The following is a 24,919-nucleotide window of genomic DNA, read 5'->3' as shown; positions in this document are numbered from 1 at the left end:
TGTTCATTCTTGGCTGCTGACTTATTTCTGGAGCGTCTTGTTGTTCGGGGTTGGACTCCGGTTCGAACATGTACGGTCGCACCGCAGTCTGTTGTCCGGCAGCCATTTCTTCCACAAACTCAGCCGTTGCCATGGTCACACGGTGCCGGCCTCATGTCTTCCACAGGCAGGAAAAGGTGGGCGGCACAAATACCGTCTCTGGGCGGCGCACGCAGTAGCACATTAGCATTTAAAGGGAAAGGCACTGAAACCGGCCATCTGGAGCAGGGCTGTGAAACTGGTGTTTCAAGAACCCTGCTGTGCTCAATCCTTCAGCTTTTTCGACCAAAGCACGTTACTAACATACCATTTAGACATCAGGGAACCTTGTCAGGAAGCAGAAATGAGTATAATACGTCACCTTTAATGGAAAATTAAGGCCTATCTTGTAAATATCTGATAATTGTAATTGACAGCATAGCATTAATTTGGAGTCTCTCTTTTTGGTACCCTTTTTTCAGGTGGGAAAGATTTTTTCTTGTCTTTTTTATTGTCTTAGTATAAGTTTGCCAATACAACATAATGTATGTGCCACGTGTTTGTGAGGTGGCGGACCAAGGATTATACTTTACTAAACTGTGTTACAGACATTAAAGGTGTTCTAATAACACTATGGTTATTCCTGTAGCGATGGTATGGTGTAGCAATGGCATTAACATGTGCTCAATCAAAATTGCTTTTATTAATGTTTCAAGTTTCAATCACAAAGTGTAAAACTTAACTTACTTGTCTAAAGAGATAGGATACCCAAATTTAGAGAAATTTAGTGCGTTAGACATGTGTACTCTGCACTAAGGGTGAGGGCTGTTGTGAACAGGAATAAAGATAATATAATAAACCTTTAATTCATTTATTTATTTTTTCCTATGGAGAGAGAACCCATCAAGGTTGTCCCTTTTCTCTATTACTGTTAGCTCCTGCAAATGAGCCACTTGCATGAGCTAGAACTCATGAGGTTATTCAGAGGATACTTCTGGAAACAAAAACACACAAAATCACATTGTATGCAGATGATATTTTATTATTTGTCATATATCCAAAAAAAACTATGCACGATATTGGACAACTGTGCAATGTTTTAGTTGTTTTTGTCTGTCTTCAGGTGGTAATGTAAGAATGTAGAGCAACATTAAAAAAGGTCATGCTACTTCGCTTATACAATGGTGCCTCCTAACATAATTTCTCAATATAGTGTCTTATTTGTATATATAAAGGTTTTCCCCAACTTTGTCAGAGTTGTTTGAATTAAATATAAACACATTCTTAAAAGCATAAACTGCTTTTGTTTGACATCTGCTGTTTTACTTACTTTCAGGAAAGCAGCTTCCACAATATTTAAATAACCCTTTATGACTTGCCTACTAGAACAGCTGCAACAGTCACATTAATAGCTGATTAATCTTTGAGTCTTAGGTGGACACTGAGGAAAAGATTATTTAAGTTTCTCTATACTAGGAAACAGGATGAAGCAAAAATGGCAGTAACAAATAATCTGCTCACATACACTTAATTAATTATAAATGTATTCTTCACAGTAAAAATAGCTTACTTAGTTGTTATATATTTGCCATTTCAAGGTCCACTTACTGTTGAATGAAAGCAAAATACATACTTGGTCAGACTAGCTGATCATTTTACTGTGCCTGCTACTTCTATGACTAAGCAGTTCCTCGGCCCATGATTGCTTTTTTCGTGTTCCTCTCTGGTCTCAGCAGGATTATGTAACATTTGGGTCCAAACAGTGACACCAAGAGGCCAAAACTTGAGGCCAGGATGGCAAATACCTCCACTGCATCTGCATATTTGCCTGGAGAGTTGACATAAGCAGGGACAAAGGCCACCCACACTGCACAGAAGATCAACATGCTGAAAGTGATGAGTTTGGCCTCATTAAAGTTATCTGGAAGATTTCTTGCCAAGAAGGCTAACAGGAAGCTGAGGATGGCCAGTAAGCCAATGTAGCCCAGTAACACTGCAAAACCAACTGTGGAGCCAACTAGACACTCATAAACTATCTTGTCATTGTGGTATTGAGTGTTTTTATGAGGAACTGGTGAGGAAGAGACAAGCCAAGCAGTGCAGATTGCTGCCTGAATGCAGGTCAGAGCCAGAACTGTTCCTCTCTGCTGCACAGCACCAAACCACTTGAGATAGGCTCCACCTCCTGGCTTGGAGGCCTTAAACACAGCCAGAACCACCATGGTTTTCACCAGGATACATGATACACAAAGCACAAAGCTGATCCCAAATGCTACATGTCTCAGCTGGCATGTCCACAGCCTGGGACGTCCGATAAACAGCAGTGAACACAGGAAACATAGTTTGAGTGACACCAAGAGCAGGAAACTCAGTTCTGAGTTGTTGGCGCGTACCATGGGTGTACGCCGATGATAGGTGAAGATTCCCAGGACAACAGCACATATAAATGTACCCAACAATGAGGCAGTTGTCAAACAGACACCCAGAGGCTCATGGTAGGACAGGAACTCAGTTTTCTTAGGAACACAGTGGTCACGCTGGGGACTGGACCAGAAATCCTCTGGACAGCTGGTGCACTCCATGGAGTCTGTAAAAAAGGGGAAGATTCAAATTTTATTTCTGCTCACACAGTATGAATGGATGTCCACATCTGATCAAACTTGCATTAACAGAATTCAATATTTATCATTCATCATCACAGTTGCCATTCAATTCAAATAAACACAAGAAGTTTGTGCTCTAGAGAAAGGATCAGCACTCAGTGAATAACCTCCTAAGCCCTATGATAAACTATTATGGCAAGGCTTAACTATACAGACCAGTGAGCAGTGATAACTAACATGTCTTTGGGGTCATCGGGTGGGAACCTCCTTTCACTGGTGTTCTGTCTAGTTGGTCCCACATCACCTCCAGGAGGCTAGACAATGATCTCTGGTGTCCCAGAGACACTCCCCTAATGCCAGGTCTCACTGCTCCCCACACCAACCCAATAACCTCCTATACCTTACTTACACATGGCTTTCTCAGCCCAAACAGCACTGCCACCTTCAACCAAACCCAGGCTCCATACATGCGAGCTCCAGGTAGAAGCAATGCTGTTACTACCTTACCTAGCACATACCATACTGTATTTCACACGCTACATAGCATAACTACAATATAAGCTAAAGTTAAAGGAGATAAATAAACTTGCAGGATCAGCAAACACACTCACCTTGCAGCATGGTCTCAAACAAAAGGGATTCAAATAGGCCACTACCACACTTAAATAACCTTCCTCTTCCTGGATTTCCTCCTTACTTACACATGGCTTTCTCAGCCCAAACAGCGCTGCCACCTTCAACCAAACCCAGTTTCCATACATGCAAGCTCCAGGTAGAAGTAGTGCTGATACTACCTTTCCTAGCACGTTCACCATACTCTATTTCACATGCTACATAGCATAACTACAATATAAGCTAAAGTTAAAGGAGATAAATAAACTCACAGGATCAGCAAACACACTCACCTTGCCGCATAGTCTCAAACAAAAGGGATTCAAATAGGCCACTCCCACACTTAAATAACCTTCCTCTTCCTAGATTTCCTCCTGAGAGGAAGTGGATCTCTCCATCTGATCTCAAGGAGTTATGTACCCTGCTTAGTAGTTCCCCTTGCTGGCCCCCAGCTGACATTATTCCTCCACATCCAAATCCACTGACTACCTCTGGCTGCTTCATCTGACATTTCCTTCACTGTCTTCCTCAAACTCTGTCCCCGCACTCGGAGTTCACCCAGGAGTGAGACAGCTGATCTTGATATGAATCCCCTACACCCCACTTCCACTGGACAAATCCTAATTTTCCATCCTCGCTGCTCAGCTTCTGCTCCTAAGTCTGCATATCTAAGCTTTTTTTCTTTCATAGGCTTCTTCCACTGAGTCTTCTCAAGGAACTGTCAGCTCAATGAAATAAACTATCCGTTGACTCACTGACCACAACACTATGTCAGGCCTCTGCTTGGTACAAACTATTTCCTGGGGAACAACAAGCTTTCCCCCTAAATCTACTTGCATTTCCCAATCACAAGCACCTTCTAGTCGGCCACACCCTTGCCTCCTTACTAACTTATCCCTTCTGTATTTCTCTCCCTCACGGACAAACTGAATTGCTAAACTCCTATCCTTAACACCTTCTGAATTCACCTGTCTTCGTTTCCCTTCGATTCCTGCAGCTAAACATTTCAACACCTGGTTATGTCGCCATGTATATCGGCCTTGTGACAAGCTAACTTTGCAGCCTGACAAAATATGCTTTAAGGTTGCGGTACATGAACACAGTGGGCATGAGGGATCCTCATTTACCCACAGTTTTAGGTTCTGGGGGGTTGGTAACACATCCTATGTAGCCCCTACCAGGAATCTAATCTGATTCTCCTCAATACTCCACAGGTCCCTCCAACTTCCCTTCAACCACTGTCCCTGTTTAGCCTGGACCACTACCTTTGCACCCCTTACTATCTCCTCCTGTCTATGTATCTGTTCCACAACCAGCTTTCTTTTATCTTTGAGACCTGTTGTATTCCATACCGGTTTACCTGAGCCAAGCCCCAGGCCTCCCCAGCCAAACTGAACATTACCTACAATCTCTGCATGCCTAAGAGCTGCCTCTGCCTCCTGAACTGCTGATCGTGAGTTCCACTTCCTCCCCTTGGTTGGATTTGGAACCACACTCCTAACTACCACGTCCTTACTCCCAGATAACAAGAGCTCTGTCCTGACCTTGGTACATTTAAATTCCTCTGTTAAACTAGATACTGGCAGCTGAAGTATCCCTTTGCCATACAATGCAACACTACTTAGACACCTAGGAGCGCCCAACCATTTCCTAATATAGGAGCTAACTGACCTTTCAATTCTCTCCACAATGGATACTGGAATTTCATAAATTGACAATGGCCACATTAACCTAGGATATAGCCCAAATTGCAAACACCACAACTTCAACTTTCCTGGAAGTTCTGATTTATCTATTTTATCCAATCCTTCAGCCACATCTTTTCTAAATTTCACCACCTGTTCCTTATCATTCAACTCTACATTGTACCACCTACCTAAGCTCTTTACTGACTTTTCCCTAATTGTTGGGATGTCCTCATCATCTATGACAAACTTCCTATCACTTAACTTCTCTCTACATATCGAGATACTTCTAGATTTACTAGGTTTGATCTTCATGCTGGCCCACTTGAGGTTCTTATTTACCTTCTCTAGTAGCCTCTTTGTACATGGCATTGTTGTGGTCACCAGTGTTATGTTGTGGTCACCAGTGTCATGTCATCCATGTAAGCCCTAACTGGTGGAAGATGCAACCCGTTCTGCCGTCTCTCCCCACCTACCACCCACTTAGAATCCCTGATGATTACTTCCATCGCCACAGTAAATGCTAATGGAGAAATTGTACACCCTGTCATGATGCCTATTTCTAGCCTCTGCCAACCTGTTGTGAAGCCTGCCGTACTTAGACACAACCTAATATCCTCAAAGTATGCTTTCACTAAGTTGACAACTACCTGTGGCACTCTGAAATAGTCAAACACACTCCAAATGAGGCTGTGGGGTACTGAACCAAACGCATTTGCAAGATCTAAAAATATTACATGTAGGTCCCTTTTGTTAATCTTCGCTGCCTGAATCTGGTGCCAGATCATGCTAGTATGCTCTAAACACCCTGGTATTCCTGCCTTCTGCACCATAGTATCTATTAAGCTATTCCTTTCTAAGTAGCTAGCTAATCTCTGCGCAACTACACTAAAGAAAATCTTCCCCTCCACATTCGAGAGAGAAATCATCCGGAACTGGCTAAGGTCCACAGACTCCTTCTCCTTAGGAATGAGGACACCCCCTGCCCTACGCCAAAGAAGCTTTTGCACGCCTGACCACCTCCTGAACTTCCTTCCACCTCGGTGGCCTGACATCCATCTCATGCTCTATCCCTCCTAATGGAGGGATATCGGGTGGGAAACCTACTATCCTATTCTTCTCTAAATCTGAATATGTGTTTCTCAAATATTCTTCAGCCTCTGCCCTTTCTGCTTTAAGCTGCCCTCCCTTTTCCTGGCTGAACAATCCTTTAACAAACTTAAAAGGGTCCCTGAAAAAACCTGTCCTAGCATATTCCTTCTTTCTCCTCTTTTTCCTGAGATGCTCTGCCCTTCTAAGAACTGCTAGCCTGCTTCTCAACTCCTCTTGCAACACATTAATTCCCTCCCTTTCTTCTTCTGTAGCCTTTTTCCACTGCTTTCGTAACTGTCTCCTTTCCTTGACTAACTTCTCTATTTCTTTTTGCCGCCTAGACTTACCTGACTGTACCCTCTCACTCCTCTTCCTCTCATGCACCCCAAACCTCTCTACACCATATGAATACATTATATTTCCCATCTTTTCTAATCTTTCTATTGCATTTCCTCTAAGCCTACTCAAGATTACTGGCAAATCTCTATTAACTATCTCCCATTCTTTACTGTCATTTGCCCTAGGCCATCTAACTCTAACCTTTTGTTCCATGGTTCTCTCTCTGACTGGCATACTGGCCTCAGTGTCACCTGCATCCTCTCTTACTACCCCCTCCTCCTCCTCCTCCTCCTCCTCCTCCTCAGTGGCAGTGTTACTGATATCCTGCGAACTGTGGTTTTCTACCTGCCGCTGGACTTCATCCGACTGACTCGACTGACTTCTTAGGAAGTACTGATCAATCCGGCTACTCTGCCCTTTCTTTGCCACACACTTCTTTCCCTGATGAGTTCTGAGGCCAAATGCCAAATGTTATCACAGACAAATTTTATAGTAAGTGCATATTTTCCAACATATAAGAGAGGTAACAATTGCATTGCTATGGAGTTAAATGCTTCATCTGATTCCATAACAAAGAGAAACCTCTACTAACCTATTAGAAGTTTATCCCATGGGCCTTGTGCTCAACAAAGTCATTAACTGGGTCATGCTCATGTCTAAATTTCTGGTTCTGCTCATCTCTATTGAGAGCATAGCCAAGAAATTGACCTCTGTGAAAGGTGGCTGATAATGATGTCCAGGCTGGTGTTGAAAACAATAATTCTGAAATGGTTCTCCCTGTTACGTAGCCTTCAGGGTAACATTACAATGCTCTGAGAGATCAAATGAAATGAATGGATGATGGAATGAAGTCACCATCTCTCAGTACTTTGGCTGAAAAAAGTGTAAAGAGTCCCAACCATATTATTGGCACTTCTGCCAATTTTTTTTATGGAGTAATTTTGTGTCAGATTGAGGTTGTGTGCTACACAGTGTTCTTATGGCAAGCCGTTTTAACATTTAATCACTAAGTTTGTCTATCCGGAATTACCATTATAGATATCTATAATGTCATTTTGACTAGTAGTAATGTCATTGTGACTAGTATGAATTTTAATTTAAGATATCTGTAACGTCATTCTGACTAGTCAAAACTGAATTACAGATATCTGTAACGTCATTTTGACTAGTCAAAACTTAATTACAGATATCTGTAACGTCATTTTGACTAGTCAAAACTGAATGACAGATATCTATAACGTCATTCTGAATAGTCAAAACTGAATTACAGATATCTGTAACGTCATTTTGACTAGTCAAAACTGAATTACAGATATCTATGACGTCATTCTGACTAGTCAAAACTGAATTACAGATATCTATAATGTCATTCTGACTAGTCAAAACTACAGTTACAGATATCTGTAATTCAGTTTTGACTAGTAAGATTCAAACTATTTTTACCATTAATGTGTATGGGGTTTGTCATTATAGATATCTACAATTACATTATGACTATAATTCCAATTTGAGATATCTACAACATCATTTTGACTAGTCATAATTCAGTTGTAGATATCTACAACATCATTTTGACTAGTCATAATTCAGTTGCCGATATCTACAATGTCATTTTCACTAGTCATAATTCAGTTACAGATATCTACAACGTCATTTTGACTAGTCATAATTCAGTTGCGGATATATATAACATCATTTTGACTAGTCATAATTCAGTTACAGATATCTACAACGTCATTTTGACTAGTCATAATTCAGTTGTAGATATCTACAACATCATTTTGACTAGTCATAATTCAGTTGCCGATATCTACAATGTCATTTTCACTAGTCATAATTCAGTTACAGATATCTACAACGTCATTTTGACTAGTCATAATTCAGTTGCGGATATATATAACATCATTTTGACTAGTCATAATTCAGTTACAGATATCTACAACGTCATTTTGACTAGTCATAATTCGAATTCAAGATATCTACAATGTCATTCTGACTATCTGAAACTCAATTCAAGATATCTAGAAAGGACCATGTAGATATCTTCAACTGATGATAATTAAAGATATCTTGAACTTGAATTATGACTAGTCAAAATTAAATTGTAGATATCTCAAACTGGAATTGCAGATATCCGCAACTACATTGGAGATATCTATAATGACAAACCCCATACACATGAATGGCAAAAATAGTTTGAATCTTACTAGTCAAAACTGAATTACAGATATCTGTAATTAGAGTTTTGACTAGGCAAAATCTAATTAGGGATATCTTGAATAAGAGTTTTGACTAGGCAAAATTATGTTGCAGATATCAGTAATGAATATCCAGTCTAGCGATTAAATGTTAAAACGGCTTGCCATAGTGTTCTATGTCCATGATCCTGGCCTGCACACCAATAGAGCCCATTAGCCTTGCAATTTTATGCCTGCCCTGGATACAATGGCATGGCTTAACACCTTCTCCCTTCCCTTTTTTCTCTGGAGAGAGGCCCAGAAGGCCTACATGAACCATCGCTATAATATAGCTCTTGATTTTGACGTTAGGGGGCACAGTACCATTGTAGGACAACAATGTGGATACCTGACCATAGCCCAATGCGACCCAATGGGACCTGATGGGCCAAGCAGTTTCAGACAAATATTACTAAATGACGTTTAGGTTTGGGTCAGGTTCATTCTATTTGACATAATCCTTCAGGCTTTGCTTTTCAGTTAATATCCACTTCCTTGCATTTCGGTTGGTTGTCAAAGTGGCTCAAGAAAACAGAGAAACCATGAAAAGGGATTCACCTGCGTGTTTCAGTAGCAGCACCTGAGCGGAGTCTTTTTCCTAAATTATCTGCATCTGACATGGGTCGGGTGCAGACATGAAAAAAGACAGACCTGTCTGATTAGGATCGGGCTCAGTTACTACTCTCGAGAAAGTAGTCAGGTATGGACAGAAATATGTGGTCTGAGCCACTCTCCGTAGAGTTCCCATCTTTGGGAGCAATCCTTGTAGGACCACCACCAGAAATAGACAAGTTTGACCTCTGAGGCTGTGGTGGCAAGGAAAGCTACTTCTGGCTGGCTGGAGAAGGAGGTTGTGGTTGGGCTGTGGAGCTACATGACATTGGTCAGCAAACATTAACCTCCTGCTGCATTTACATTGCTAGCATTCAATGACACATGAGTGTGAATAAAAAAAATCTAAAGACTAGTTTAGCAGTTCACTCATCCTGTTGTTTTTTGTCATTCCTCTCTTTTGAGTGCCACTTTTTTGTTTTGGCCTCCTGAACATTATGCTGCTGACTTATTGTCCATTTGCTGAAGAATGATTCTTGCTCAAGGGTTGACAAAAAATTGATATCCACACAAGTTATGAAATGACAGAGAGCAAGGTCATTTGATTTTCCAGCATTTGCTTAAAAACTTTCTTCTTATCAAATTTGGGAAGAAAGCAACCACATTTTTAAAAAAGTGTTTGGAAGAAAATATATTTATTTTGAATAAAACATGCAGTTTGTAATATTTCAATAGGGCAAATTAAAATACATAAAAATAAGCAAAACTCTACGTGTTAAACACAAGGTGGGAAGGCTTTATATATAACTAGTTCCAATTCTCAATTTTCAATTATTGTTGAATGGTTTCTTTCGAGAACAGTCATGAGCATGTGTTTTTCCCTCAGCACCAGTGGAGGACCCACAGGGTCATGCATTACTGAGTACAAAGTAATACTACACACCAAATCATAAAATTTTAAATGGTTACCAACCAGTTTCATTGCTGATCTTTCCCTCAGAGCAAGGGATGCAGTCAAAACAGCAAACAGGCATTCTCCTTTTCCTGGCCATGCGGGTACCTGGAGGGCAGCTCTCACTGCAAACTGACCTGGGTGGCTACAGGCAAAGAATAGTGAAATAACTTATTCTATACCATGCGATTCTGTTACTGCATGTAATACTAAAGGAAACACAACAATAAGGAGATTTTACCTTTTTGGATTCAAAGTTCCAGAAGATTTTGTCTTCATCAAGTGTGAGTTCTTCACCTTTGGAGGCCAACTTCTTAACAACCCCCACACTCTGAACTTTAGTTCTTCCATCAGGGAGCCACAGCCAGTTCATGATATCATATATTGGTAGGGCATCACCATTCTCATCAAATGACACTAGTTCACCAAATGGTGTGGTGAAGTTTACCTTTTCCAAGTAATACACAAGCTAAAAATCAGAGAGATAAATTCAATGACACACTCATAATGACGAGTGTTCTTGGCTGGATCCAATGTTCTTGATTGGACTCTGTGTGGAGGGCTTGCTGAATTTCATCCTTGTGTACAAATTAAGGTTATCTGTACTCTTCATTTTATCTTCAGTAACTAGTAAGGCACCCTGAATTTTAGTCCAGTAGTTGCTTAGTTTTTTTCTTTTTATCAAAATATTTCCACAGGTTAATTAGAATTGTCAAAACAAATAATATATTTCTGAGATTCAGTATGTCCTTTTATACTCAAGTGTTAAAATCATTAAGGTAATAGCTGGCATACTGATATCAGTTTCACACAATGTCTTTTTCCATAATAACCTGCTTTCACAAAATTGTATTAGTTACATTTCTCAAGGTGTAGCAGTTGTTTTCAAACATTAAAGGTGGAGTGTAAACTGATATCTCACCTGCCATGGCTCTAGTGTTTGCAAAGTAGCACAGCTGTGCCCACTGAAAGGCCCTCTCCCTGGCACACAGCGCAGCATGTCATCAAGGGCATACGCCAGAGCATACACAGCTTTGTAAATATTGTACTCAGGCCTGAGGTTAGAAACATCCAACATCTCAGTCTCCACATTCTTAAGATCTTCCTGTCCAGTGCACAGTGCTCCCCCAGCCTCCACCCAACCAGCTGGAAGAGGAGCAAATCTACACTGAAATATGTATTCCCAAAACTGCTTCACCTACAACACATAAAAAAACAAACAAAGAAACAAACAAACAAAAAAAAAAACACATGTTCACAGACACAATAAATATTAGGTTTGCAATTTGTCATCAGACTGCAAGGTTAAACTCTCACCATGCTATTTTCATAGCTGTTGTTTTGGTTTAGGTCAGGATTAATTCTTAATAGGAAGTCCTGCAGTCCTGGTATTTTTCCTCGACGGATAGCCATGCCGAGTGTGCCACGCAGGTATGGCATGAAGGAAGGAGTATGGAGCCCGTCAACTAATGTCCAGGCTTCACTGGCAATCCACTGAAGGTCTGTTACGTTCTGTCTCACCACCTGTGCATTGCATTACCTTTTTCAGATTTCTGTGAAACAATTATAGTCTATTTTGTGATATTTAATAAATTAAAACAAAACTACACTATAATTCTCTGGTAAAGTTGTTTCATTTGTTATAAAAGCTTAGATGTTATTACATTGTTCCAGCCAAGTAGATTAAAGTAAACCACTTTTGCTTTTTTGATTTATGTGCAAAAACTGCTGAGAAAAGGAAGTAAAGCATAAATAGCATATAAGATCATGAATATAGAACTCAAGTTTATAGGGGAACATAAATATGTGTATAGATGTTGCAATATTTAATAATGGGCAAGAATACCATACCAATATTTTGACCACTCTTAAGTTTTTAAATCCCAATTCCAAACGAGTCATGTAAGTACTGTTTTCTAATAGAAACTGGGTCAATTCAAAATAAACAAATGATAATTCACAGAATCTGGTGTGAACAGATGAAATTACATTACCAGGAAAATGAAAAGATTTTATGCTCATGCTTTGGATTCATACATATCAATGTTCATCCCCTAACCTCTTCCATTAGTTGAATCATGTGTATTTGATGTGCAAACACAATGACTACATGAGCTGTGGATTTCTTCATCACTTCCACAATCCTCTTGACTTCAGCGGGGTTGTCACCCCAGGGCAAAACCTCTAAGTAGGCCAGACAACCTCCACCAGACTGAGCCAGGTCTGATTGTAAGGATTGGGCAGCATGGAGTCCATAATCATCATCACTGACCAGCAGACCTGCCCAAGTCCAGCCAAAGTGTTTTAGAATCTGAATCATGGCATGCACCTGAGTGAATAGAGAGTGGATGGATTAGTGCATAGGTAGAATATTCCTTTTGCCTCTGCATGTCTCATAATGGAATCATTTTTAATTCATTCCATTAAGCTTTTCACCTAAATACAAACAGTTTCATCAATGGTGCACAGAGGAATTATATTTTGTGAGCACACTATTTGTTTATTGGCAACATTAATTTCAAGTTTTCTAGTCATTACATGAGACATATGTGCAGTTCTTATTTTGCTTATAGTGTTTTACCTGGAAAGCATCACTTGGGATCATTCTAAAGAAGGATGGAAACCTTCTCCGGTCACTCAGGCAGGAACATGTGGCAAAATAACTCACCTATAACAAAACACACATAACGCAAACAGGTTGTGCATCTCCTGCAAGCTCATATAGACATTCAAAATATATTTTACGTATTGGAACAATGTTTAATTCATTTACATATGTCAAAAGCACATAAGAAATTAGAGACAGGAAACTTACAATTGGCAGTTTGAATAAACCTAGAACATTGGAGATAGCAATAGTAAATGTTGAAAAGGGATCGCCCACAATCCCCAGGACTGGAGGGGTCCCTAAACAGTTCTCCTGAAGCAGAAACTGGTCCTCTTGACCGCTGGCCAGTGACAACGCAGCACAGAACCCAATAGCAAGTGTAGCACAGTTATCATAAAGACTGTATCCCAGAGTCACATTTGGTAGCAGGTTGGAGTTTTTGTTGATCTCATCAATAGCAAAGGCCATGGTCATGGCATGCCTGAACCCTGGAGGATCAAAGCTAACAACATAACATCATTATTTACCACTACAAAGTAATAAAGTCTTTGTATTCTTCTGTGAATATTGTGTGAGACTTACCCTTGGCAGCTGGGCTCTTGTGGCTCTGAGGTGAATGTTCGCTCAGGGAAGACAGAGGTGTAGTGGACCTCAAACAGCCCACCCAGAATCACATCACCAGGCTTGTGAATTGCATTAAGATGAAACCTTCTCCGTAATTTACAAGATGATGGAAGAGAAGAAGACAGAGAGCATAAAGAGGAGGAAGAGAAAAAAAACATGATATGATAGATATACAAGATCAAATATATGTCAAGTAAAGCCCCCATAATGGCCCTCCTCCTTTCACACATTTCTATTTTTCAGGGTTACTCAGTTTTATATGAAGTGCTATGTAATCCCAATTGCATGTTTTACATCACTGTTTAATCTTTAAGAACGCCCATCAGGCCTGTGGGGGCAGGGCATAATGCACATGTCAGCTTAATTATGTTAATATGACATTTTAGTCAGAATGTAAATCCTGTGCCACTGGAATAATGTTTCAGCATATGTGATTTGTGTGTGATTTGTGGGTGTTATATATTAATAACATCATGATTATCAATCAATTTTTATCTTTTTTTTTTTTTTTGGGTTTTGTTTTCTTTGCTAATTAAAGCCCATGTTGTTTATCATGTAAATACATTCTGGAATTTTTGGCAATTGTAATGGACTAGCACTGATCTTGAGTCTATTGTTTTAGACCCTTTATCTCAGGTGAGAAAGATTTCTCAATTTTTTCACTTTTGTTTTTAATTATATCTGTATTACACATCCCATAGTTTAATTTTGTCAATACCACTTACCACACTTGTGTGGTAAGTTAACAGTGTTTTTTTGTAATGCATAAGGTCAAGGATCACCATATACTTAACCATGTTAATGGCAGGAATGATGGTCTTTTGACTTTTTAGTAATTCTTGTTGTGATGGTAGGTTGTAGCTCTATGACATTGTCATAAACTCAAATTAAAAAAAAAAATAATGAAATTACTTAATTTATTAATGTTTAAATGTAAAAATCTTCTTAGCTGACTATAGAGGACAGCTGAATTAAGGGGGTTTCATGAATTGCTTCAGGCTTTTGAATTCTGCACCAATAGTGAGCCTCTTGCAGAAGCTAGAAAACACCATGATGGTCAGGAAGTCAATACAGGAACAAATCACATTGTATGCAGATGATATTTTGAATTCTCCCTGAAATGCTGAAGGCTCTGGACATTGTTGGGCAGTCTTGGCTGACACGCATTTTCAGTGTCACATGGAGGTTGGGAACAGTGCCTGTGGAGTGGCAGACCAAGGTGGTGGTCCCCATTTAAAAAAAGAAAACAAAAGGGGAACAGAGGGTGTGCTCCAATTATTGGGGTATCACTCTGCTCAGTCTCCCAGGAAAAGTTCACTCCAGGGTGTTGGAAAGGAGGCTCCATCCGATTGTCGAACCTCTGATTCCGGAGTAGCAATCTGGATTCTGTCCTGGCTGTGGAACAGTGGACCAGGTCTTTACCCTTGCAAGGCTGCTGGAGGGGTTGTAAGAGTTTGCCCATCCAGTCCACATGTGTATAGTGGACTTGGAGAAGGCTTACAACCACATCCCTTGGGGGAGGGGGGGTCTTGTGGGGGATACTACAGGTTTATGGGGTACGGCAGTCGCTGCTACGAGCCATCCAGTCCCTGTTGGACTAAAGTGAAAGCTGCATCTGCATACTCAGTGTCAAGTCAAACGACTTGGGGACGTTGGGGACCTCAGAATTGCATCTCTTGCAGATGATGTGATTCCTTTGGCTTCATCACACGGAGACCTCCAGCATGCACTGGGGCAGTTTGCAGCAGAGTGTGAAGTGGTCGGGATGAGAGTAAATCTGAGTCCATGATTCTCTTCCAGAAACCGGTGGATTGCTCCCTGTGGGTTGGGAGAGAGTTACTGTCTCAAGCGAGGGAGTTCAAGTGTCTCAGGGTCTTGTTCACAAGTGAGGGTAGAATAGAACATGAGTTGGATCAGTGGTTTTGTGCGGTTTCTGCAGTGATGAGGTCACTGTGCTGGACCATTGTGGTAAAGAGGGATCTAAGCCGAAAGGCAAAGGTTGCGATTTATTGGTACATCTATGTCCCAACCCTCACCTTTGGTCATGAACTCTGGGTAGTGACCGAAAGAATGAGATTATGGACACAAGTGGGTGAAATGAGTGTCCTCAGAAGGGTGACTGGGCTCAGCCTTAGAGATAGGGTAGGGAGCTTGGAAATCGGAACTCGGAGTAGAGCTGCTGCTCCTTCACGTTGAAACATTCGGGCATCTGATCAGGATGCCTCCTGGGCACCTCCCATTAGAGGTGTTTAGGGCACATCTCACTGGTAGGAGGCCTTGGGGCAGACCTCGAAGATGCTGGAGGGATTAAATATCTCATCCGGCCTTGGAACGCCTTGGGGTACCCCAGGAGGAGCTGGAAAGCGTTGCAGGGGAGAGGGATGTCTGAGGTGCTTTGCTTGGCCTGCTGCCCTCATGACCCGGCCCTGAATAAGCGGATGAAAATGGGTGGATGGATATTTTGAAGTTTATCTCAAATTCAAACACTATACATGGTATAGGAGGATTGTGCATATTTTAGCTGCTTTTCAGTTGATAATGTTAGAATTTATGAGCAACCTGATAAGGTTGTGCTTCCTTGCTTATACATTGGTGCCTCTGGTCAAATTTTCTCAAATTTGTTTGTTTTATTTGTATAGCCGAACATTTTTCCTGAATGTGTGCAGCATAATGGAATAAGTTCTTACTTTACGAGAAAAGTATAACATTAAACACAAATAAAAAATGTTTAATAAAGCAATAAATTCAGCACATAGTGCCATAATAATAATGATAAATGAAATGAGTACCCTCCTTATGTTCTTGAAGCATAAGAACCCTTCTGGTTGCAAGCCACAAGTTGAGTCCTTCATTTAAGGCAACTAAACTTCATATATTATTTAATATTCTGGTATATCCTTCGATTGGGAAGTGATTATTCCAATCATAGTAATTACAATTACTTAAATGTTAAATCTATGACAATATATAAAGCTATGTCTCTCACTTTTGTCATGAGATGGCTCTTCTCATTGTAGATACATTTCATATTGCACATGATTTTATATCATATGTATACAGATTTTGTACATGAAAATTCACTATATATGCATATATTACATTTCCTTATGGGTAGGGAACAGGATGAAACAAAAAAAAAAGAAAAAAAGAAAGGGCACAACAAAGAATGTGTTTTTTAAAAACATTATTTATTGCTTCCAGTTTTATTTATATGTATTCTTTACAAATAAATACATAATCATAATCATAATCATAATAATAACTTACTAATTTGTTGCATACTGGTTATTTCACATACAAAACACATAGTGGTTCAGACTAGTTAATAATTTTATTGTAACTGCTACTTCTATGACTAAGTGGTTCCACGACCCATGATTGCTTTCTTTGTATTTCTCTCTGGTCTGAGCATGATTATGTAACATTTGGGTCCAAACAGCGTCATCAAGAGGCCAAAACTGGAGGCCAGGATGGCAAATACCTCCACTGCATCTGCATATTTTCCTGGAGAGTTGACATAAGCAGGGACAAAGGCCACCCACACTGCACAGAAGATCAGCATGCTGAAAGTGATGAGTTTGGCCTCATTAAAGTTATCTGGAAGATTCCTTGCCAAGAAAGCTAATAGGAAGCTGAGGATGGCCAGTAAGCCAATATAGCCCAGTAACACTGCAAAACCAACTGTGGAGCCAACTAGACACTCATAAACAATCTTGTCATTGTGATATTGAGCATTTTTATGAGGTACTGGTGACGCAGAGACAAGCCAAGCAGTGCAGATTGCTGCCTGAATGCAGGTCAGAGCCAGAACTGTTCCTCTCTGCTGCACAGCACCAAACCACTTGAGATAGGCTCCACCTCCTGGCTTGGAGGCCTTAAACACAGCCAGAACCACCATGGTTTTCACCAGGATACATGATACACAAAGCACAAAGCTGATCCCAAATGCTGCATGTCTCAGTTGGCATGTCCACAGCCTGGGACGTCCAATAAACAGCAGAGAACACAGGAAACATAGTTTGAGTGACACCAAAAGCAGGAAACTCAGTTCTGAATTGTTGGCGCGTACCATGGGTGTACTGCGGTGATAGGTGAAGACTACCAGGACAACAGTACATATGAATGTGCCCAGCAATGAGGTGGTCGTCAAGCAGATACCAAGAGGCTCATGGTAGGAGAGGAACTCTGTTTCCTTAGGAACACAGTGGTCACGTTGAGGGCTGGACCAGAAATCCTCTGGACAACTGGTGCACTCCATGGAGTCTGTGAAAATAGGTAAAGTGTTGAGGCACATGTTAATATTATATCTATAAACTGCAATGCTTAAAACAGAAAACCAACCAGTCATATTGCTGATTTTTCCCTCAGAACAAGGGATGCAGTCAAAACAGCACTCAGGCTCCCCCTTCTTTCTGGCCATGCGGGTACCTGGAGGACAGCTGTCACTGCACACTGACCGGGGTGGCTGCAAAGAGAAAAATGAATCTATCAATCTGTATTTTGATACACGGTCAAGATTTATCTGCAGAATGGAGAGGTGTCTGAAAATAGCAGAAATAACCTCTCTAGATTCAAAGTTCCAGAAAATTTTGTCTTCATTGATTGTGAGTTCTTCACCCTTGAAGGCCAATCTCTTAACCTCACCAACATTCTGAACTTTCGTTCGTCCATCAGGGAGCCACAACCAGTTCATGATATCATATATTGGTAAAGCATCACCATTCTCATCAAATGACACTTCATCACCAAATGCTGTGGTGAAGTTGACCTTTTGCAAATAATGTACAAGCTGCAAAAAGATGAAACAAAAACTGAAAAGGAGTGACTCCATGCAAACATTTTTTACTTAATTTAGTCTAAGGATTGAGACACCCTGAAACTCAGGCTGTTGTTTTGTCCAACCGGGTTAAATAGCATTAATCAGTCATTACTGTCACAAAACTAAATGAGAACGTGTTTTTTCCTGATATGTCTGTATTAAATATGACAATAATAGTCACTGTACCCAACTCATAATTTACATTGTGTGTTTTTTTTTCCATCGTGTTTTATAAGCCTACTCACAAAACTACATTCAGAAAGTACCTCAAAGTTTAGCAGGTGTTCTCAAAACATAAAGAGGTGAACTGTAAGCTGATATCCCACCTGCCATGGCTCCAGTGTTTGCAAAGTAGCACAGCTGTGCCCACTGAAAGGCCCTCTCCCAGGCACACAGCGCAGCATATCATCAACAGCATATGCCAGGGCATACACAGCTTTGTAAATATTGTACTCAGGCCTGAGGTTAGAAAGATCTAAGATCTCAGACTCCACATTCTCTAGATCTTCTTGTCCAGTGCATGGTGTCCCCCCAGCTTCAGCTGCTGGATCAAATTTACACTGAAAAGTGTATTCCCAAAACTGTCTCACCTTAAAGATAATAAAAAGACAGTATTTATAGAAATAACAATCCATGTTATCAATTAATGAATTAATTTGAAATGAATTCATGAGAATCAACTCTCACTATCTTATTTTCATAGATATCATCATTTTGGTCAGGACGTATTTGCAAGAGGAATTCCCTGAGCCCAGGTATGTCTCCTCGACGGATTGCAATGCCCAGTGTGCCACTCAAGTATGGCATGAAGCGGGGCGTCTGTAGTGCAGCAGATGCTGTCCAGGCTTCACTTGCTATCCACTGCTGGCCTGTCACGTTCTGCCTAGCCACCTGTGTATCACATTATGTAAAACATATGTTCAGACTTCTGTTGAAAAAAATACACTATGCCTTTGTCTGGCTTTATTTGTCATTTGATGATCAAAAGTTATTAATTGCCCACTTTAACATTGAGTCTGCAAATATCAATAAAAGGTACAGTATCTATAAAGCAAGTTAAATAAACAGTTTTTCCATTTTTTAATGCATAATGGGTGGTTTAGGCTTTCTCAAAATGCATTACTGAAGTTAAAAACTACCATTCTAGTTTCCCTTTGTAACCTAAGCCATTATATCTAATTATTCGAATAATTTAGTAATTCATTTCACTGTTAGGTAGTGGTTCTTCCACAGCTGGTGCTTTTTTTTTTGAGCGGAGCTGAATCTTCCACTAGTTGGATTCTTTGACACAGAAAGATGTAACATTATTAAATGTTATGACAGAGTTTGACCTGGTTGTTAGCGTAAACTGATAATAATTGACACAACAGGATTAGTCAGTGAATTTCAAATGAACCATGGAAATATTTCATCATGTTACATTAAAAAAAAAAATGGATTTTAACATTAAATGATATTTTAATTCTAACCTCTTCCATTAGATGAAGCATGTTAAACTCATGTCCAAACACCATGACCACACGAGCCGTTGATGTCTTTATCAAATGTACAATCCTCCTGAGTTCACTCATATCACCATCCCAGGGCAAAACATCTAAGTAGGCCAGACAACCTCCACCAGACTGAGCAAGATCAGATTGAAAGGATCGGGCAACATGGAGTCCATAATCATCATCACTGACCAGAAGGCCAACCCAAGTCCAGCTGAAGTGTTTTAGAATCTGAATCATAGCACGCACCTGAGTGGATATAATTGTGTATAGGGATTAGTGCACAGACTAAAATGAAATTAACAGCTGACTTAATGTATTATACTGTATGTTTACATATGTTTCACACTGAAGTTCCCAACTTGGTTATAATGTTTCACCTGGAAAGCATCACTTGGGATTGTTCTAAAAAAGGATGGAAACTGTTGCCTATCGCTCAGGCAGGAGCATGTGGAAAAATAACTGACCTGTACAAGCAAAACAAAAAGCAAAACAAAATAAAATCTCAACAAAACCTTCTCATGCAAATCAGTCCCTGTCAAAATTATTTCGTATTTCAACAATGTATGAATTTTACAGGTGACATTAATTCAAATACAATGTATTAAAATACAGCTATATGAATGCTAATAGGAAACTTACAATGGGCATTCTGTATAAACCTAATACATTGGAGATGGCAATAGAAGATGTTGAGAAGGAATCACCCACAATCCCCAGGACTGGAGGGGCTCCTAAACATTTATTTTCAAACAGAAACTGCTCCTCTCGACCACTTGCCAGTGACAATGCACCACTGAATCCAATAACGAGTGCACCACAGTTATCATAAAGACTATATCCCAGAGTCACATTTGGAAGCAGATTGGAGTTGTTGTTGATCTCATGAATAGCAAAGGCCATGGTCATGGCTTGCCGGAACCCTAGAGTGTCAAAGCTAACACACAAAATGATACTATTAACCACTTGTTAAACGTAATACAGCTTTGTGAAAACTAAACTCTAAACCTATATTGATAACATTATGCAGGTGTGATAAATTGTTGTTTTACAGCTGTGTCTTGAAAATTCTAAAGTATCACTGAAACTGTGCTGAAAAGTTATATTAATCACCATTTAACATTATTATGAACAGACATTTTAACTTGTACAGATCTTACATGTCTGTGTAACTTACCCTTTGCAGCTGGGCTGCTGCGGCTCTGAGGTAAATGTTTGCTTAGGGAAGACAGAGGTGAAGTGGACCTCAAACAGCCCACCCAGAATCACATCACCAGGCTTGTGCATTTCATTAAGATGAAAAGTTCTACGTAATTCACAAGATGAGGGAGGAGAGGAAGGCAGAGAGCCTAAAGAGGAGGAAGAGAAAAAGAACAAGGTAAGACACAAACACATGAACAAATATGTGTCAAGGTAAAACCCCATAACTACCCTCCTCCCTTCACATCTGTTTTTGGTCTTCATTCAGTGTTACTTATTTTTTATATACACCGCTATGTAATCCCCACTGCAGGCTTTCTGTCAATGTTTATTCTTTAACATCATCCACTAGGGTGACAGGGGCAGGGCACAACACACGTCAGCTTAATTATGTTAATATAATGTAAATGCCATGCCATATTAAAAATGTTTCAGCAAGTATGATTCATGGATATTACATATCTATCACATCATAATTATCTAACAAATTTTAATGTCTTGTTTTGTTTTTTTGACACCTAAAGCCCATTTTGGTTATTATGTAAATACATTTTGGAATTTCTAGCAATTTTAAAGGACTAGCACTGATCTCGAGTCTATTGTTTTGGACCCTTTATCTCAGGTGAGAAAGATTTCTCAATTTTTTCTTTTTTCTTTTTAATTATCTCTGTATTACACATCCCATAGTGTTTGTTTAATTTTGTCAATACAAGTTACACTCTCACTTGTGTGGTAGTCTAACAATCTGTTTTTGTAATGCATTAAGGCAGATCAAGAATCATAGTGTGCTTAACCATGTTAGTCACAGGAAAGGTGGTCTTTCGACACTTCAGGAATTCTGGTAGTGATGGTAGGGTCTAACTCTATGGCATTATCATAGGCTCAATTAAAATGACTCAGTTAATTTTCTCAACTTAATGTCGTTAATTATTAATGTTTAAATGTAAAAATGTACTTAGCTGATGATACCGGAAACCTACAGGATTTCATGAATTGCTTCAGACTTTTGTGTTCTGCACCAATAGTGAGCCTCTTGCAGAAGCTAGGAAACACCATGATAGTCAGGAAATCAATCTGGGAACAAATCACATTGTATGCAGATGATATTTTGCATTCTCCCTGAGATGCTAAAGGACTCTGGACATTGTTGGACTGTCTTGGCTGGCACACTGTAGGGGAAATACCTTTTAGAGAATGTTTGCACTCGTAATAAAATTTTGGGGCACCACCCTCCTAATGAGGGAATGGACTAATCAAATTAATAGCTCCGTAAACCAATTATTAATTCGTCAGCACGCTTTTCAATAAAGAATCAATCTCAATATCTGGGTTATGAATTCTCTTTACAGTGATCTCAGCTCCTGTCCAAAAGATATACACAGACAACGACTTGGCAATAAATAAAGATTTATTTAGCTAAATATGTAACAACTGAATAAATGAATAGCAAATGATAATTATATGACACAACACAAAATCAACAGTATATAAATGGAATGAAATGAGAGGTAACATGTGTGAGTTATTTAATCTGGCGATAGTGAGAGAGTAAGTTACGATAAATTGGGAACGCAGGGATGCGCAAAACCATTCACCTAATGAAACCTCAATTAAAATCAGGATAATTAACTAAGCCTCCTGCTCAACCTCACTCTTCATTGCACAGTGGCTTACTCAAGTTGTGGAAGTTCTTTGCCTACATTTTAGCAGCGGGGATCAATGGCGAAGTGCTGCTGGCAGCCGCTGGTTCTGATGAATATGGAGCAAAGAAGCTGGTTGGCAGTTGCTGGTCTACTTCGTTATGATTACTCGCTTATAATAATGGTGAAAACAATATCGTTGGCCGTTTGATATTGTTGTCAAAGTTATTATTAATGCACAAAAATGTTGAAAACACTGGAGATAAAAGAAAACTGGATAAGCAAAATTTAAAATTTTAAAATAACTTTGATCGTGAGCACAAAAGAGTTATGCAGGAATCAAACGTAACTGGTTAAAAACATAAGATACACAAAAGCAAGTAGATAAACTAAAAAATGAAAGAGCATACTCAAAACATAAAAGCAAGAGGCTAAAATGAAGAAAAGCACAACAAGAGAGTAACAATAAAGGAGAGAGCAAAAGAATACAAAGTGGAGTTCCGTCTAAACTAGGCTACTTCAAATACACACACTCTAGACTAAGCTACAGTTGCAATATATAATGAAAAACAAAATGAAGAAGCACACGTTCATGAAAACAAGTTGATTAATAAACCCCAATTATATCTTAATTCTAACTATGTGGACTTCCTTACGGGAACTCTTCTTAACTCCACCACAAGATGGCAGTATGGCTCCGTATTAGATGAGGGGTTAACAGTTGAAATTGAAATTGAATTTTGCAACTTATCAATCTTTTTTTTTTACAGGGTTAAAGCAAAGTATCATTCAGAGAGAAAACATGGATCATACCCATGTACAAGTTTAGAACATAGGAAAGCAACCAACAAAAAGGAAACAAATGTATAATTTCACCTTCAACAGACATTTCAATTTTGTCACACAGAAACATTTGGTAAGAGAGGGGAGGGCGTGATCCCCCAGGGTGACAGGAAGGGGCAAGATGTGGTTGAGAAAAGAAGCATTGTCTTAAGGTCCTAGCAGGGTTGTTAATCAAGGCGCATTGTCCCAGGGCGGGGAACCCTTTTACAAGTTAATGACTTAAAAAGCATTTGAAGTACCTCAAATGAACCCCTTTCGCCCCCTTTTGGTGCCCGGATGTCTGGAGGACGCATCCCTCCTGACTGGAGTAAAATCAGGGGCAGGGTAATAAACATTTGACCCTCGCTTGTGGCCTTCTCATTGTCTATTTACTTGTAGTCCAGAATCTGGAGAGTTTAGGAAGGCTGTATGCTACTACAACACCTTTTCAGTGTCGCGTGGAGGTTGGATGGTGCCTGCAGAGTGGTAGACAAGGGTGGTGGTCCCCATTTCCAAAAAAGAGGACCAGAGAGTGTGAGAAGGTGTGCTCCAGTTATCAGGTTATCACACTGCTCAGCCTCCCGGGAAAAGTTTACTCCAGAGTGCTGGAAAGGAGGCTCTGACCAATTGTTGAACCTTGGATTCAGGATGAGAAATGCGGATTCTGTCTTGGCCGTGGAACAGTGGACCAGCTCTTAACCCCTGCGAGGCTGCTGTAGAGGTCGTGGGAGATTGCCCATCTGGCCTACATGTGTATTGTGGACTTGGAGAAGTCTTATGGGATTATGAGGAACCGGGGTTGCTGCTATGAGCCATCCGGTCCCTGTATGACCAAAATGAGAGCTGCATCCACATACTCAGCATGAAGTCAAACACATTCTCCGTGGGTGTTGACCTCCACCAGTGTTGTCCCTTGTCACCGATCCTGTTTGTGATATTCATGGACAGGATCTTGATGTGCAGCTGGGAGGAGGAAGGGGTATGGTTTGGGGACCACAGAATTGCATCTCTGCTTTTTGCAGATGATGTGGTTCTGTTGGCTTCATCACACCGTGACCTCCAGCATGCATTAGGGTGGTTTGCAGCCGAGTATGAAGCTGTCGGGATGAGAGTCAGCACCTCCAAATCTGAGGCCATGGTTCTCTCTCAGAAACCAGTGGATTGCTCCCTGGGGGTTGGGAGAGAGTTACTGTCTCAAGCGAGGGAGTTCAATTATCTCTGGGTTTTGTTCATGAGTAAGATTAGAATGGAGTGTGAGATAGATTGGTGGTTTGGTGTGGCTTCTTTGGTCATGGTGAAGAGGGAGCTGAGCTGGAAGGCAAAGCTTTCGATTTACTGGTCCACCTATATCTCAACTCTCACCTGAGGGCCAAAATGAGTTTCCTCCATGGGGTGACCAGGCTCATCCTTTGAAACAGGGTAAGGAGCTCGGACATCCAGAGGGAACTCGGAATACAGCCACTGCTCCTTTGATGTGGTTTTGGGCATCTGATCAGGATGCCTCCTGTTAGGGGTGTTCTGGGTACATCCCACTGGTAGGAGGCCCCGAGGCAGACCCAGAAGATGCTGGAGGGATTATGGCTGTCATCTGGCCTGGGGACACCTACGGGTCCCCAGGAGGAGCTG

The 24,919-nt window shown here is 40.4% G+C and overlaps 2 protein-coding genes across 2 annotated transcripts; both read right to left on the bottom strand.

Moving 5' to 3' along the window:
* Positions 1–1,697: 1,697 nt before the first annotated feature.
* Positions 1,698–13,441, bottom strand: LOC125888292 (extracellular calcium-sensing receptor-like). Its single transcript, XM_049575558.1, has 9 exons — positions 13,281–13,441; positions 12,906–13,200; positions 12,672–12,758; positions 12,150–12,419; positions 11,402–11,614; positions 11,013–11,282; positions 10,332–10,559; positions 10,112–10,235; positions 1,698–2,605 (listed from the first exon to the last, which is right to left on the bottom strand). Exons 2-9 carry the CDS (start codon positions 13,170–13,172, stop codon positions 1,698–1,700), a joined length of 2,367 nt encoding a protein of 788 aa, XP_049431515.1. The 5' UTR covers positions 13,173–13,200; positions 13,281–13,441.
* Positions 13,442–16,677: 3,236 nt separating this feature from the next.
* LOC125889001 (extracellular calcium-sensing receptor-like) lies at positions 16,678–24,727 on the bottom strand. Its single transcript, XM_049576659.1, has 10 exons — positions 24,656–24,727; positions 20,809–20,980; positions 20,274–20,568; positions 20,012–20,098; positions 19,611–19,880; positions 18,829–19,032; positions 18,468–18,731; positions 17,884–18,111; positions 17,664–17,787; positions 16,678–17,585 (listed from the first exon to the last, which is right to left on the bottom strand). Exons 2-10 carry the CDS (start codon positions 20,916–20,918, stop codon positions 16,678–16,680), a joined length of 2,490 nt encoding a protein of 829 aa, XP_049432616.1. The 5' UTR covers positions 20,919–20,980; positions 24,656–24,727.
* Positions 24,728–24,919: the final 192 nt, after the last annotated feature.

The sequence above is a fragment of the Epinephelus fuscoguttatus genome, linkage group LG5 (assembly GCF_011397635.1).
Source record: "Epinephelus fuscoguttatus linkage group LG5, E.fuscoguttatus.final_Chr_v1".
In the NCBI taxonomy this organism is placed as follows: domain Eukaryota; kingdom Metazoa; phylum Chordata; class Actinopteri; order Perciformes; family Serranidae; genus Epinephelus; species Epinephelus fuscoguttatus.
Note: the sequence above shows the minus strand (reverse complement) of the source record. Positions and strands in the feature narration are given on the sequence as shown.